Source organism: Ammospiza caudacuta, chromosome 1 (assembly GCF_027887145.1).
Source record: "Ammospiza caudacuta isolate bAmmCau1 chromosome 1, bAmmCau1.pri, whole genome shotgun sequence".
NCBI classification, from domain to species: Eukaryota; Metazoa; Chordata; class Aves; order Passeriformes; family Passerellidae; genus Ammospiza; species Ammospiza caudacuta.
This window is the reverse complement of record NC_080593.1, coordinates 35,803,674-35,818,320: the sequence shown is the minus strand read 5'-3', so window position 1 is coordinate 35,818,320 and position 14,647 is coordinate 35,803,674. Positions and strand designations below refer to the sequence as shown.

The 14,647-nt window shown below is 40.2% G+C and overlaps 1 protein-coding gene across 1 annotated transcript in view; it reads left to right on the top strand.

Moving 5' to 3' along the window:
- The window catches only part of COLQ (collagen like tail subunit of asymmetric acetylcholinesterase), a 38,686-nt gene that overhangs the window by 10,320 nt on the left and 13,719 nt on the right, over positions 1-14,647 (top strand). The window contains exons 2-10 of the mRNA XM_058814282.1: positions 2,057-2,163; positions 4,070-4,165; positions 7,042-7,086; positions 7,843-7,869; positions 9,334-9,405; positions 11,699-11,761; positions 12,665-12,691; positions 13,297-13,341; positions 14,041-14,076. Of these exons, the coding sequence (XP_058670265.1) occupies positions 2,057-2,163; positions 4,070-4,165; positions 7,042-7,086; positions 7,843-7,869; positions 9,334-9,405; positions 11,699-11,761; positions 12,665-12,691; positions 13,297-13,341; positions 14,041-14,076 (518 nt within the window). The remainder of the gene's footprint in view (positions 1-2,056; positions 2,164-4,069; positions 4,166-7,041; positions 7,087-7,842; positions 7,870-9,333; positions 9,406-11,698; positions 11,762-12,664; positions 12,692-13,296; positions 13,342-14,040; positions 14,077-14,647) is intronic.

Genomic DNA, 14,647 nt, shown 5'->3' with positions numbered 1-14,647 from the left:
CCTCTCACTTAGGTATAGTGTTTTTCACAATAAAGCTCTTCCACAGATTTTCAGGCTTTTCTTCTAAAAAGGAGAATCCAAATTTTTATAACGCAGGACTGGAATTTACTCTTGAGGATGTGACAAGTATCATATCAGAACTATAGCTGCACATCTATATTTAATCTTATATTTGCAAAATATTTAAAGAACAACATTTTTTTTAAAGTAGCAGTACAACTGCAGTAATGTAAATCTTTTTTTCTGCACAAAAAGAATTGGCAGTAGAGATATCTTAGCAACTAAGCCACATCAGGCTAGTTTTGATATTCTTATTCTCACTGAATGACAATAATCCTATTGAAATTTTAACTAAACCATGAAATGCGGTGATACTAAGAAAAATTATGTTGGAATGTGGCCTAAAATAAAGCTATAATCACACTTTATACCCTGTTAAATTACAAGTTGTCCATTACCTTAATATTGCACTATTTTGTCCAAATGCAATATGTTCAAATTCAATCCTGAAACACAGACAACCACAGAAGTTGTGTGTTAAAAATTGAAAAACTTGTTTACAGCTGCATAACAGTGACTGAATTCAGGTTAAGCCAATATAAAACTCAACTCTTAATATCTTGGTATTTTATTACATGTAAGTGCTGGAGACAAGTGACTCCTACCTCTGTTACTTTTTAAAAGACATTGGCATTTTCAGTGCATATTTAAAGCTTTAAAATGAAAAAAATATGCTTTTTTTTTTTTTTAAATAAATCTTCTGCCTTTCTCTTAAATTGAAGTTTTTGACTGAGTTTCAAACTTGTGAGGAAAAGTTGAAAAAGAGTCTTCATTGTGGACCCTTCCAGAATTCAACTGATTCAGGTCTCAAAGATATCATCACAAATAGTATTTTAATAGAGAAAAAACATCTGGATGGCATGAACTACCCCTGAACGCACCTGAATCCCACTCCTCTGGGCAGCTCTTTTCTGTGCTTCAGGACTGAGAAAATGCCATCCCCATTAACATGGGGTGGTGCAACTGAGGTAATACATTTTCTGAGACATTTGAAAAACTAGAACTCTGTTCTTCCCTTACCTTGAGATGTGACTAATATCCAGCCTGCAATTGATTTGCACTCAAATCTAGCAATTTCATCAGGTTTGTCTTCCCAGAAACTTAATTTAGAGATTTTCTATTAATACCAGATACTTCACCATAGGCTTTTCTTCTTGGCTCCCTGCCCCCCTTCAATTCACAGACACCCATTCCAGCTGCCACTAGCCAGAGGAAGAAACCAACAGGCATAAATAAATATTTGCTATCCTTGGAAAAACCTTTGAGGAAGGTCCTCACTCTGATCAGAGATGTGTTTCCCAAGAAGTAAATAAGATTCAAAGGAAAAAATACAGTGTATAAATGCACCATCTTAATATCCTTCTTTGTGAATTTTGGTCAGAGCATATTTTGATGCAAGTTTACCTCTCAGACAACATTAAATACACTGCCAAACACAGCTGAGATCCCGTCTTACCAGTCAGTCAGTGACAAAGTTGTCAGCTAAGTTGCAGCTGCTTGCAGCTCCAGAGGAAATACAAGTCAATGTGTTGTGGGACAGCTTCTCACTTCCCACTTAGCACAAAAATGCCTAAAGTGATTCAGTTCACAGGGAAGGTGATGGCCAACAGCACTGAGTGCTTTCCTGGTGGCAAGTGGGCTGTAGCAGGGACCAGAAGATGCTGTTTGTAACATCTTTTGGCTTTTGGAACAGAGGGTAGAGAAAACAATAAATGCCTGATTCATTTTCTGATGTGACCAATCTGGAATTTTCGAGATTCTGCCTGTGTCAGAGCCACATTTAGAGCTTAGAATTCTCCAAAGCCTTTGGCACAAAAAGAAACTTAGAGACTTTAGGGTTCACCAGGTTTCTTAAATCCCTGCTTGGATTACAGCAATTGATTGTAATCAATGCCTATAGGATGTAGGACAGTGTTCTGTGAAATGGCAACTTCTCTTGTTCTGTAAGAAATGATTGTGCTGTTCAAGACCACAGATGAGTGTTTGTCTTGAACAGATCTGCCTTGTTTGGAACAGAAGAAGCAGCACTGCAGAACATGCTGCCTCCTTGGCCCTCCTCCGCCCCTGCTCCCGCCACCGTACTTCAGGCACAGCTGGAGCACTGTAAGTGTGGCTTTCACTTCTTTTACATGAGCTTTAATGACAAAGAATGCAGCATCCTCTCGAGCACTGCTTCATGGTGTCACTCAGCAAACCTGCCTGGCAGTGCTGATGTGGCTCTGTGAGGACAATCACACAGCATCCCAGACTGGGGCTTGAAGTAAATATCAAATGGATCAAGGAATGAAATAAGGCTGGATTTGTTCCTGCAGTTAATTCAATTAACTTTAAATATTTCCCTTACTCTGCATTGAAACCTTCTTAGAGTGAGGCAATCCTGAACCAGAGGAAATGGCAAAGAAGTAAACCAGTAAGGACAGAAAGGCAATTTTCCATCCTGCACAATGATTCCTGGGTGTATATCCTGTTCTGCATCACATTTGCCTTACCTAGTAGGTGAAATGAAGATCCTGAAATCTTCCTGTGGAATCTACCCCCCACCATTTCATTTTGCAGAAACACATATGTGTTTGAGAGGCTGGTGTCAGTTTTCACTCACCCACCTATGCACAAACCTGTGATAAATGTCCATACACATATGCTGACATAAGCATGTGCAGGATACAATGGGAATAAGACATAGCAATTTGCCCAAGTACCCTTACTGCAGGTTCTGCTGACTACAGCATATCCTCCATCCCAGCATAAAGAATTCTTCTTCCTACTCAGCAATTCCTGTTCCTTAATTTTAATATTTATTTACCATATGCAAACACTGCAATTATTGCTAGTGTTCTAAATAAATGATGATTAAATAGTAAATAATGTAAATAATTTAAATCATATCAACAATGTAAATAATAATGTAAATAAATAATAATGTAAATGATAAAAATAGTAAATTATGTAAATCATAATAATAGTAAATAATAATTAGTAAGATGCCAGACAAGAAGTAACCCGAGAAGAAGTATGGTGTAAAATCCTCCATTGCCTTTTGATTGATCAGGATTGAACTCAGGCTGCTGTTCTCTCCAGGCCTCCCTCATTACCTCCCCTGCCTGTGCCTTGATTTCCACAGAAAGGAGATCCAAAGACAGGATCTCTTTGGGAATGTTGTGTACTCCTTCAGTAAGGATGAGACTGGGACCAGGGTCTCTGAGATCCCTTCAGGCAGCTTAGAGAGTAATCTGAGCTAAAATCCCCCTTCACACCATCTCCCCATGAAAACATGATATGAAAATAAGCAGTTACAAGCAGGGTGGGAGCCATGTGAATTAAACCATGAGCAGTTTGTTCTTTGGAGCCCGTAGTCAGAGCTTTACTGGAAAATGGCCTTTTCTCTAGGAAGCTGAAGATCAGTTGTTTCGGACCAGTGTTTCTGGCTCAGTGTTCATCTGTATTTCCAGGGGAGATCACTTTTGTCACAGGACATAAATAAAGTATTTCATTCATGAAAGCTTGATGTTTGAAGCCAGAAGATCAGGCATTCATTGATCATGTAAGGCACTGGCTCTGATCTGCAGTGGATGGATGCCTGCGGGTCAGCGTCTTCTGGAGCGAAGTTCACGCTGCCTGTGCCCTCCCTGGCTGAAGTCTCTATTTTTAGAGCAAGATGCTATTCCTGGAGAGGAGCTGCTGCTGGCAAAGTGGGACAGAGAGGGCAGGGTCAGGTCTAAGAATAGGCCAGGGTCCCACGCTGGCTCAGAGGGGAAGCCTGGCTGCAATGGGCCTCAGGGAGAGGAAGAGGAGGAAGAGGGGGAAGAGAAGGAAGCATGGGGCAGGAGGCTATACTGAAGTGCTAATGTTCAGGCATCCATGAAGATAACCTTGTGATAAGCCCCAGACTTCTCCCAAAGGGAGCAATAAACCCTTTTGAGGCTGTACTCTATGGTGGCTGGAATTTTATGCATTTCTTCAACAGGCTACATGTGGCTGCATGTTCACTCATATGTTTGATGTTTCATAGAAGCTGGATATGGAAGAGCTGTGCCATGAGCTCCAGATAATACAGGCTTCCACTCTGCCTGAATTGCACTGCTCTGCAGGGCCTCCTGGCCCCCAGGTGAGTGAGGCATGTGTGATGAAACCACATCATTCTCTCACTTGCTCATAAGTCCTTACAAAGCTGTGAAACACATGAAAATGCTTTTCACCACCCAATAAGCATGCCAAGCTCTGGCTAAAATTCATTTTGATATGACTTTGCATAAATCATGTAGGCTTTTTACCCTATGTTCTCAACCCTGCCTCACACACTTCATTCCATTTCAAGTTCACCCTTCATTTTTGTGGAGTTTTACAGCGGGTAGCACCCATCAAAAATCACAGATGTGTCATCACTTCCTTCAGATGCTTCTTGTCAGTCTTTTCTTTGCTTTAGACTCTGTTCTCTTTTTTGTGAGGACAAGAGCCTGTGGAGTGGATGCACAAGGTAAGAAATGGACTGGGATGTTAGCAGAGTACATCCCTGAGAAGGCAAACATCTACAGTAAAATCAGGGACAAGGAGAGGCTTAGCAGGGCACTGGGGTGGGAGTCAGGAGGTGCAGGGTCTGCTAGCTTGACCTGCAGTGTTTCTGCCTCTGACTTGCTGGATAACCTCAGACCAGTCTTTTTGACCTCACACATCATTTTCTGCAATTTATTCTTTCAGAAATCTTCAGAGGAAGGTCAGAAATCTTAGAGTCGCATAGCAGTTTGAGTTGGAAGGGACCTTTAAAGGTCAGCAAGTAGAACCTCCCTACAATGAACAGAGACAATACAACCATACCAGGTTGCTCAGAACCCCATCCAACCTGGCCCTTTTCTTCTGAGGAAATGAGCTGCCCCTAGAGAGAAGTTTTTTATGAACATCTCTGTATTGTTGAAAGGATCATCCGTTTGCCTTTCCATTCCAGTTCCCTCCAAAGAAAATGGAGAGTTTTCATGGAGAGGTACTTCCAGTTCCTGCTGGGCAGTCCCAGTCCATGTGCTGTGCCTGGTGCCTTGGGACAATGAGCTTCCTCAACCCCCCTGGGTGCCAGTTTATTGCCACACAGCCCAGACACAGCTCAGGGCCTGTGCTCAGCAAAGCTGTGGCTGAGGCTTTGGCAGCCTGGGAAGCTAACAAGCACCCAAACACTATTTAAAAAGTATGGAAAACACATCAAAGTAAAGGCTCATTTATGTGGCCAAAGTAAAGGCTCAGTTATGTGGCAAAAAGCTTAGCTTTAATTATTTATAAGTCAGTACTTCAGAAGATAATTGAAGAGTATAGAAGTTTCAAGGTGAAAGCCACAAAGTCTTTTTATAGAATCATAGAATGGTTTGGGTTGGAAGAGATCACCTAGTTCCAACTCCCCATGAACTTTGTATTTATTGTTTTGCCATTTTGTCTTTGCTGAGATACAGGGTGAAGAAGATTAATTTAGCACATGAGAGTGGAAAAGTGTGGCCAGAAGTGATGCCTCGTGTTTGCCTAGTTCTGTCTTGAGGAAAGTCTCCTCTGCCCTATGAATCAGCCCTGCAGTGTGTTGGCCATGATCCAGATTGCTGTTCATATGAAAAATACACTTGTTATTTCAGTCTTTGCTAGACTGTTTAAAAAAAAAAACAACTCCTCTTGATAGTCTCTCTGACTTAAACTGCAAGAAAGTAATTTTAATTCTATTGTTCTACAATGTCCATTGCTATAAATAATATTAATCTTGCTACCAAATGACCTATGATGCCTCCAAGAACATTTTTAAATAGAGCAGGCTGGCAGGTTTTATCATAACAGCAGACAGTAGGATGGGTATAACATGGCTTTGGAATTTTTAATTACAAACTACAGTACTGTGCCTTGTACAGGGACAATATTAGAACCAGCAGTCTTTTGGGAAATACTTTGTGACAATGGCCACCGGCAAAGAAATACTACCATTACAAAGACATCTAGTAATTACTTTCGAATTCTTCTGTAGCTTGCAGGGCTTTCAGATGAGTTGTAAAAGTTCATACTGTTGACTCATAGCTGAATTTTAATAAATTTTCATAAGAAGGAGAATTAGATTTGTAATGGTATAACTTTGAGTGTAATTCCTCCCATGTGTATCCTAAGATAAAAAGAAATAAATAAGATTAAATTTTGTTCTAACTCTAAGAGGGTGCATTGATTTTCATTACTGAAAACCTAAAATAACTCTACTGACTAAAGTAGTTGGAGTAATTTGTGTCTGAGGATAAATTTTGCTCCTATTCATGTACAATTTGATCACATTTTGGACAGTATAAGACAGGCAGGATCCAAATCTGGAGTAAGTGATTTTTACAGTGAATCTGATGCTTCTCTGATGCAGGCTCATGGGATTATTTTCCTTAGTCATCTGAAAGTAAAAGATGATCTGCAAACCAAAGCCTTCTAGAAACAAATCTCTTTTCTGGTGTTTTTTTCTGAGAAAAGTGTTCAAGGTCTCCCTGGATTAAGAAGTCTCCTGAAAATAGAATCAGCCTTGTTTGACAGAAAGAAATATTTTCAGAATTCAGAAATGGTGTCAATCTTCCATGTCCATGCCATCCTGCAGAGCCCATCCCATATGTTTTATGCTACTTCCCTTACCACCCCTTGGGCTGACCTCTTTTTCCAGCTGATGTGGTGTCTCCATGTCATGGTTGCTAATTCTTCAGGACTTTGATAACCTCTCATCTTTCATTTGCCCCAGGCTTGTTTTTCTTGCAGGTTCTCCTCATTTATGAGTTTCCCCTGCCCTTCCCATTCCCACTTCAGTCCAACTCTCCATCCTGCTGTTCAGCAGTGGCACAGACCTGGGGTTTGGAGCCACATTCAAACACAACACCCAACACCTGAGGTCCCAGGAGACATACAGGGTCTAGGGCTGATGGAACACAAACACCTCACTAATGCAGTTTAATAATAATGTTAATTAATAGTGTTAATAGCGTTCATGTTCCTCTCTAGGGTCCACAAGGAATTCCTGGTATAATGGGACCAAAAGGGGAGAAAGTAAGTGTCTGTTGTCATGGAGTTTGATGTGGTTTTGAGGAGCAAAGAAGCAGGGGAGGATGTTCACTTTTTTCTTTGTCTGTTTAGTGAATGATGGGCCTTATGAATGGAAGGTTTGGCTTTAATTTGAATGTAAAGCTATGAATTGGCTTGAAGCTATAATTTCAGACTTAGTCTTTCTGTGTTATTTTCAGTCTTGAAGTATAATAGTCTTCCTTTGTGACCTATGTTTAAGGTATGCTTTGAGAAAGCATCTCAGGTGCAAAACTCATCAATTTTACTGACCCAAAGGCCTTGAGCTCCCTGTCCCTCCTGGAGAACATCAGGAGCAGAGCTCTCCCATGCAGTGTGAATTGTATGGGACAGCTCAGGTGGCCTATATGTTATGTTTTTAGATGTGCAATGATTTGTTCCATAATGATGCCAAAGAGCTGTAAAGCTGAAGCTGAGCAGCTAATTGTGTGATTGGTTATACAAGGAGTTGACCGTAGATTTAAGGCTGAGAACACAGGAAAGACCAAGGAGCTCTAATACAGTAATTCTCATTTTACCTCTGTAAGCACAGTTTTGAACACAAAAATATTCACAGTGTTTTGTTTGGTGGTATTTTGTTTTTTAGGGGAGGGGATTGTGGGTTTGCATGTTTGTTTGTTTGTTTGTTTGTTTGTTTTAATATAAATGCATTCATGCATTGACTTGAGAGCCACTGTGCTTCATGTGGTGACTGCAAGACTGACAAATTCCTTTCTCTGGCAGGGGGAGATTGGCAGGCCTGGAAGAAAGGTATGAATAAAGGTGCTGTCTCAGAATCCCATCCAATATTTAATAGCAGCTGCCAGAGAGGGGTGCAGACAACAGTTCAATAAAATTTAGCTAATGTTGAAGTTTAGCCTGTTAGTGCTTCTCTCACAGGTACCCAGAGTGGATGATAGGCATCTCTGGCTGCAGGGCTGGAGAGCTGCCCCAGCTGGCTTGAATTTGACAAATTCCCTGAGAAAAAGCATGGAGAGAAGCCAAAGACTGGGAAAAAAGAAAAATGGAAAGAGTGGGACATTACCTGAAGTGTCTGTGTGGACAATGGGAAGCAGATTATTGGAGTTATTATAAAAGATATACCAAAAAAAACCCAAAGCAAAATCAAAATTTTTACTCATCCAAAGTCTAAACAAGGTTCAGCCAGATACCCCTGAAGGAGGAACAACCATTGATGATTACCCTTCCAGAGCTCTGGCACCAATGCAATATGCTGACTACAATCCTATGCTTGGTGACATATGATCTGTGATATATTGTCAAAAATATGTGTCCCTACATGTGATGAAACAGAATATGTTATCTCAGTCACTTAGTACATCCATTTAATGTAATTAACTTTAAAGAAGACAGAAATGCAGGATGAAATCAGAGATATGCAGGGGGTGGTCACTAACTAGGAAAAGAAGTACCCTTCTAATAATATACCATGGATTTTGACACCTTTCTAATAATATACCAAGGATTTTGACACCAGCTACCAATCAGTAATTCAAATAAATATAAACCATATAAACAGAAGAGACAAATTTCTTAATCTATTTTCAAATGCCCTACAGTAAACAAAATATTAATAATATAAATTAAAGGGTTCAAAACAGCAATGTCTTTGAGAGAATGACGCACCAACCTACAAAAAAGTGCTAAACTTTAAACACAGTACATCAACACTTACTCTTCTCACAAATACAAGTAGGTTCTGAAAGAGAAGTCACTCAGGTTGGAAATAAAACTGTACAACTCTTGTTAAAAGCTTCTGGCCCACAAGAGTTCACTCTTGGCCCTGAAAGTCATGATGACATTTCTGACATCATATTGCGAAGCAGTGTAATGCAGTGGAAGAGCCTTAATCTGCAGCATTTTAGGAAATATTCAAAGAGTGATTTACAAGCAGCAATTAGATAAATAACTGTATGTACAGATGTAGTTACTGGTGGTCATATAGCAGTTAATAAAGAACAATTACAGCTAGCAATGTAGGAATGTTCAGAATAAGGACCACAGTAACAGGAATAGTTAGTTAAAGATTTGGTTCTGCTCTCAATATAAATTGGATTTGTATGGATATGAGTACACACAGGTCTTTTTATGCCATGTCTGCAGCAGGGAGCTGTGCAGGAGCGGTGTTTTTATGAATCATTGTAATGGGTGTTTTTATGAACCATTGTAATCAGTGTTTTTATGAACCATTGTAATCAGTGTTTTCCGTTCAAGGGCAGACCAGGTCCCCCGGGTGTCCCTGGGATGCCAGGACCAGTAGGATGGCCTGGACCTGTGGGACAGAAGGTAAGACTGAAATCCATGTGGAACAAACTGCTCAACATCACCATCTGAATGGAAGGGTTGTCTCAGGAAATCTCTAAACAGCTACTTGCAGGAAGCTGGGAAGCTGTTGCAGTGCAAGGACATTCTGTGCTTGTCCCCTTTCTTACCCTGCTCTGCAAAGTCTAGGCTTAGGTTACTCCACCTTCAGTCCAGGCCCTGTAGCACTTCTTACAAGGATTAAAGGGAAATTCAAGATTATTACAATGAAGATTCACTGATGTCTCACAGTCACACAAATCAGTGTTTCTAAACTGCTTGCCACCGTTATTACTGTTCTTTATGAGGATCCCTTTGCCTGAAGATGTACTGTGAGCTCGTGATCAGAGGGAAAATACCAGGCTGATATCAAGGGAAAGAGATGACAAACCATGACAACGGTTAATCACATCTTTGAAGTCCATTCTCATACAAACAAATATTAATTCCTGTTATTTTTATTAATCAACAGCAGAAGAAATGACAGGATGTGCTTTGCTACTGCAAAGTGGCTGTTTCACCTGTATTGGTTATAAAAAAACTTCAGGACAGTAAGCACTGGCTTATGCAAAAGGTATAATAGCTCTTCATAGGAGCTGTGGTTTGTGGAGCTTCTACAGGGACTTTTGAGACAACGTGCTTTTCTTCAATCCAGGTTGCATTAGGCTAAAGGACTGCACAAAATGCCTGGATTGAAACAGCTTTTTCTGGTAAATCTTTCACTCTTCCTTTGCTCTATGAAGGTTGCTGCCCCCACCTCAGAGGATGTGATGCATTACCTCTTGATACTGCAAGAATAGTAAGAGCTGACTTGTGAATTTAAGCCACATTTGGGAAGCAGATTTTCAAGCTCTTCCCAGCCATGTTAGATGAAGAACATCATATTATAGTATGTGGGAATGTAGGCAAGCAGCAAGAGAGTATGTACTTAAAAGAAATCCATGTTCACTTTGAACTGTGAGATGGGAAATGGTTCCCCCCACAAACACATTGTGTGCTATGATTTCCCACAGCAGGAACAGAGAGGGCAGAGAAAAGGCTCAATCAACTCCTTCCTTCATAGTCTTAGTGAAGGAAGAGAGGAAAGCAGAGAGAAAACTCATACACTCAATCTTCTTCTTGTATAGGTGTTAGTTTTATTTATGTGGTCTTCCTAATTTTGATTAATATCCTTTGTCTCATTAGTCTTGATTAGTCAATTCTGTGCTTTTTCATCACATTTCTAGAAGCATCCCTCATATTCAGAAGTAATATTTTTTCCTGCACTTTAACTGCAAGCCCTTCTTGCTGTTTGACGGTGATTCTTCTGCTTTTATTGTCTCTTCTGATACTGGTCTCCTCTGTTCTTTATGTAGGTTCATAGTTTCATTTTTTCTGGTCTTTATAAATTTCATTTTCCTGTCAGTGAAGACTCCAGTTGAATACAGTGCAGAAGATCTCTGTGGTCTCTATTCATGTCTCTCTTTCCTTTCTCCCCATCTCTGATCTTCACCAACTTACAATATTCTTCCTCACCACAGATATTTACTGCATCTCCATCTTGCTGTTAATCTCCAGTAAGTTGCTGTTCCGGGTTTTTAAGCTCATATCCACAGCCTAACTTCAGTCCCTATTTCTCCTACTTTGTTCCTTCAAGTCTTGTCTGAACTTCTGCAGAGGCAGCAGCCAATGGGAAAATCCTCTCCATTTCTGGGACAGTGAAGGCCAAAGGAGAGTAAGAGCCAAATGTTCTGCTGGTAGCACTGCTGCATGTCTGGGGGTCCGCTCCCTATTTCATGCTAGGTATTATTAGTTGATGGCAGCCAGAAAAGTGGTTGTAAAACATTTTCATGATTTACTGTCTCCAAATGACTGTTCAGCACATGGTGCCTCAGAACTACTGTAAAAGCAGTCACTCTGCCCCCACAAGCTGTGAGGCATGAAGCAAAATGCCTTTCTTTTCTGCAGCTCAGTAGAGGTGATGCTGGGTACAGACAATGCACTTTCATGCAGAAAAGGATGCACTGCTGAGGGTGCTTTGCTTGCATGGCCTTTAATAACAGCTGGGAAAACTGAAGCAAAAGTTACCCACACAAGAAAATTCAAATAGAAGAGTAAGACAACATGTGAGGGCTCAGGCAGAATACAATTGCAATATAAACCCCTGTCCACAATGCTGCACCAAGGTCAGGCTTAACTATTTGACATAAAACCTACCTGAACCACTGAACTGTCAGACATTCAATCATGACCTCATGGGAGAGCCTCATTCAATAACTCTCTTTATTGAACCCTTTAGGGTGAAAAGGGAGAGTTGGGTGTGATGGGATTGCCAGGTACAAGAGGACCAATGGGCTCCAAGGTTTGTTAAACAAACTGCATTTTCAGACATTGGTTTCTAACGCTCTGCTGACAGCTGCTTCCCTCATCAATTTTCTGGAAAGCATTTATCAAGATGTATGTGTCTAATACAGATAAAAAATATGTTCTACATCAAGCAAGGTTATGTTGTCTGTTTGGGCTTGGCTGTGTTTTTGGCTGTTCCTAAAAATGCTTTGTTATAAATTTTTGTAGTTTATTTTAAAAGCAAGCTCAGATATAATTGTATCCCACTGGGAAAAATGGAGTTCTTAAGCATATCTGCAGCATTAAATCATGTCTGCAATGCTTTCCACCCACCTCATAAGACTGTGAAAATTTATTTTGGTCCCCTACTAGAACAAGACATATTACTGGCAGTTGGAATAAATTATGAAATTAGTTTATTCAAATAAAGGATTGGAAAGAAGAACTGAACACCTTTGTTTATTCCACGTTTCTTCAAGAGAAACTCAGTTTTATATTAATGATCACACTTAAGTATAACTTAAGTATGTTCCAGGGGAAAAAAATAACAAACAAGCAAAACAGAAGAGGAAGATTATTGTTAAAATTATTTCAGATTATTAATTGTATCTTCTAATGCTTTATTTACTCTCAGTTACAATTTATTTCACTTGTTTCAATTTCAAAGCACAATCAAAGCTGCTGGCTTTACCTGGCTTTTTCATAATGGCTTTTGGGCTGAGCTGTCTTGCCTTTAATTCATATTTCACAGTTCTGTTTCAGTGCTATTTTAGGAGCTGAAAATATTCATTTGCCCTTATGTGTTGATGCAATTAATTCTTTGTGCTTCGTTCTTTTTCTTCACTTCAAAGTTTGAAAGTCCGGCTTCTTGGGTGATCTTGAAAGCGAGAAGCATTAAAATATCTATCATTCCCTTTAGGGTTTTCCTGGAACTAGAGGAGAAAAGGTCAGTGTGACAACAGCATAATGTATAATTTAACATTTGGAAACACTTTTTTTTTTTAAAATGCAACTGTAGAAAGGAGGTTGAATTTTGATGAAGTCTAAAAGTCCCACTGAGAAATGAAAACACGTATTGAGAAGGAGCACAGTCTTGTGGCTTGGGCTGGGGTGCTGAAGAAGTGAATTTTACACCCTATATCCTCATGAACAAGTTGCTACAGTGAAACTCACTGCAGGTTCCCCATCTGCAGCATGAGTAAAATAATCCTTAATTGTTGGTCTGGTTTAGTTAGGTGACACACTTTGGCACTGAGACACTTGGTACTCTAGGATCTTACAGTGGGATCTGAACTGGGGAAAAAAAAAATTGAAAGTATTATGTCCAGGAAAGCATATATTTAAAGTAATTATCTGGGGAGAATGACTCCCTTTTCCTACAGTCCTTAATATTAATTGTGTTATGATATCAGTAATGAAGCATATCTCTCACTCTGAAGATATTACTCTACTCTGTTGACTTCAATAATGCATTGTATGGGAAAAAATATTTTTTGCTTCTTCATGAAATGGTAGTAATTGGTCTGTTGTTCTACTGTTATCTCTCTTCAGGGATCCAGAGGTGACAGAGGCGACAAAGGAGTCAAAGGAGACCCGGTAATTTTCTTTCCCAGATGGCTGTGAATGTGCATCTGAGGATCTGACAGGGAAAACCAGGAGGGGCATGGAGGAAAGGAGCCTGACAGCATCTTCCAGGGAGGGCAGGAGTGGTGAGGGAGAGCAGCGTTCCATCAGCTGGGAGGGCAGCGGGGCAGCTCCATGTCCCTGAGCCCCAGCCCGGGGCACAGGGGGTTAATGAGTCACAGGAGGGTTTCCCTGGAGTCACGCAGCCCAGAACCACGGCAGCCCCCCAAAATGCTTTCAGCTGGTCATACGGTAACACCAGGAGGAGAAGAGGGGGAGAGATTCATGCTTGGGGGTTCCTTTGGACTAAGAAAGGAAAAGTAAACTGCCTTTGGTGCAAATGCAGAAATGCCATTCCCAAAGGCAGGCTTTGGGAGCTGTCCAGGTTGCAGAGCTGCCAGTAGACCAGAGAAGATTCAGGATGATTTTGCTAGAGAAGCAGAAACTGGCAGCAGAGGATCAGACAGAGGAGTAATGGCACCACACAAGGAGCTTTATAGTAAAATTTTGCTTATAAATCTGCACCTACTGCATTACCTGCAGTGCTGAGTCAGTGCAGGGGTTTTTAACTGATACCCACACATGACAATTGGTTTTTTCCTTCCAAGGAAGGTGCTGCTTTGTCAAAGATCACTACATATATTCTGATTATTTTTCTCCTTGACTTTGTAGGGAGAAATAGGCTTCCCTGGAATGCTGGGACAAAAAGTAAGTGGGTGTGATACATTGGGAGTTGTGTTAAATGCTGAGAAAAGCTCAATGAGTGGATTCAGGGACTTCCTGGATGGCATAACACATTAAAGGTCTTGCTTGACTCAGAGACCAACATTGCCTGGACCCATCAAATTCTTTAGGCTTTTTAGCTTAAGAGATAACTCAGATTTAGCTCTTTGGTGCTGTTTCTCTTTCCCCCCCAGATTATTTCTTTAGTTATAATCTCACTCCTATTTAAATGCCTTAATTTCTAAAGTTTTATTCACTTGAAACTAGTAAATATTTCCTTCTTGATACTCTGAAATAAAATGGCATTACTGTATATAGCAGTGATAAACCTGACAAATTTTTAATTCATCATTATTCTGTACTTCAAGAACAATCAAAATTCAGGTGCTGGCTTATGGAAAATTTTAGTACATAATCTAACTATGCCTCTGAAATTAGAAAAGGAATTAATAGTTGCTTCTATAGAGATGAGAAGATGAGTGAATTTACCTTCCTTTCCCTGAGTATTTTCATCACATGTGCATCTTAACAGCAAAGCAAGACATTGCAAAGGGGT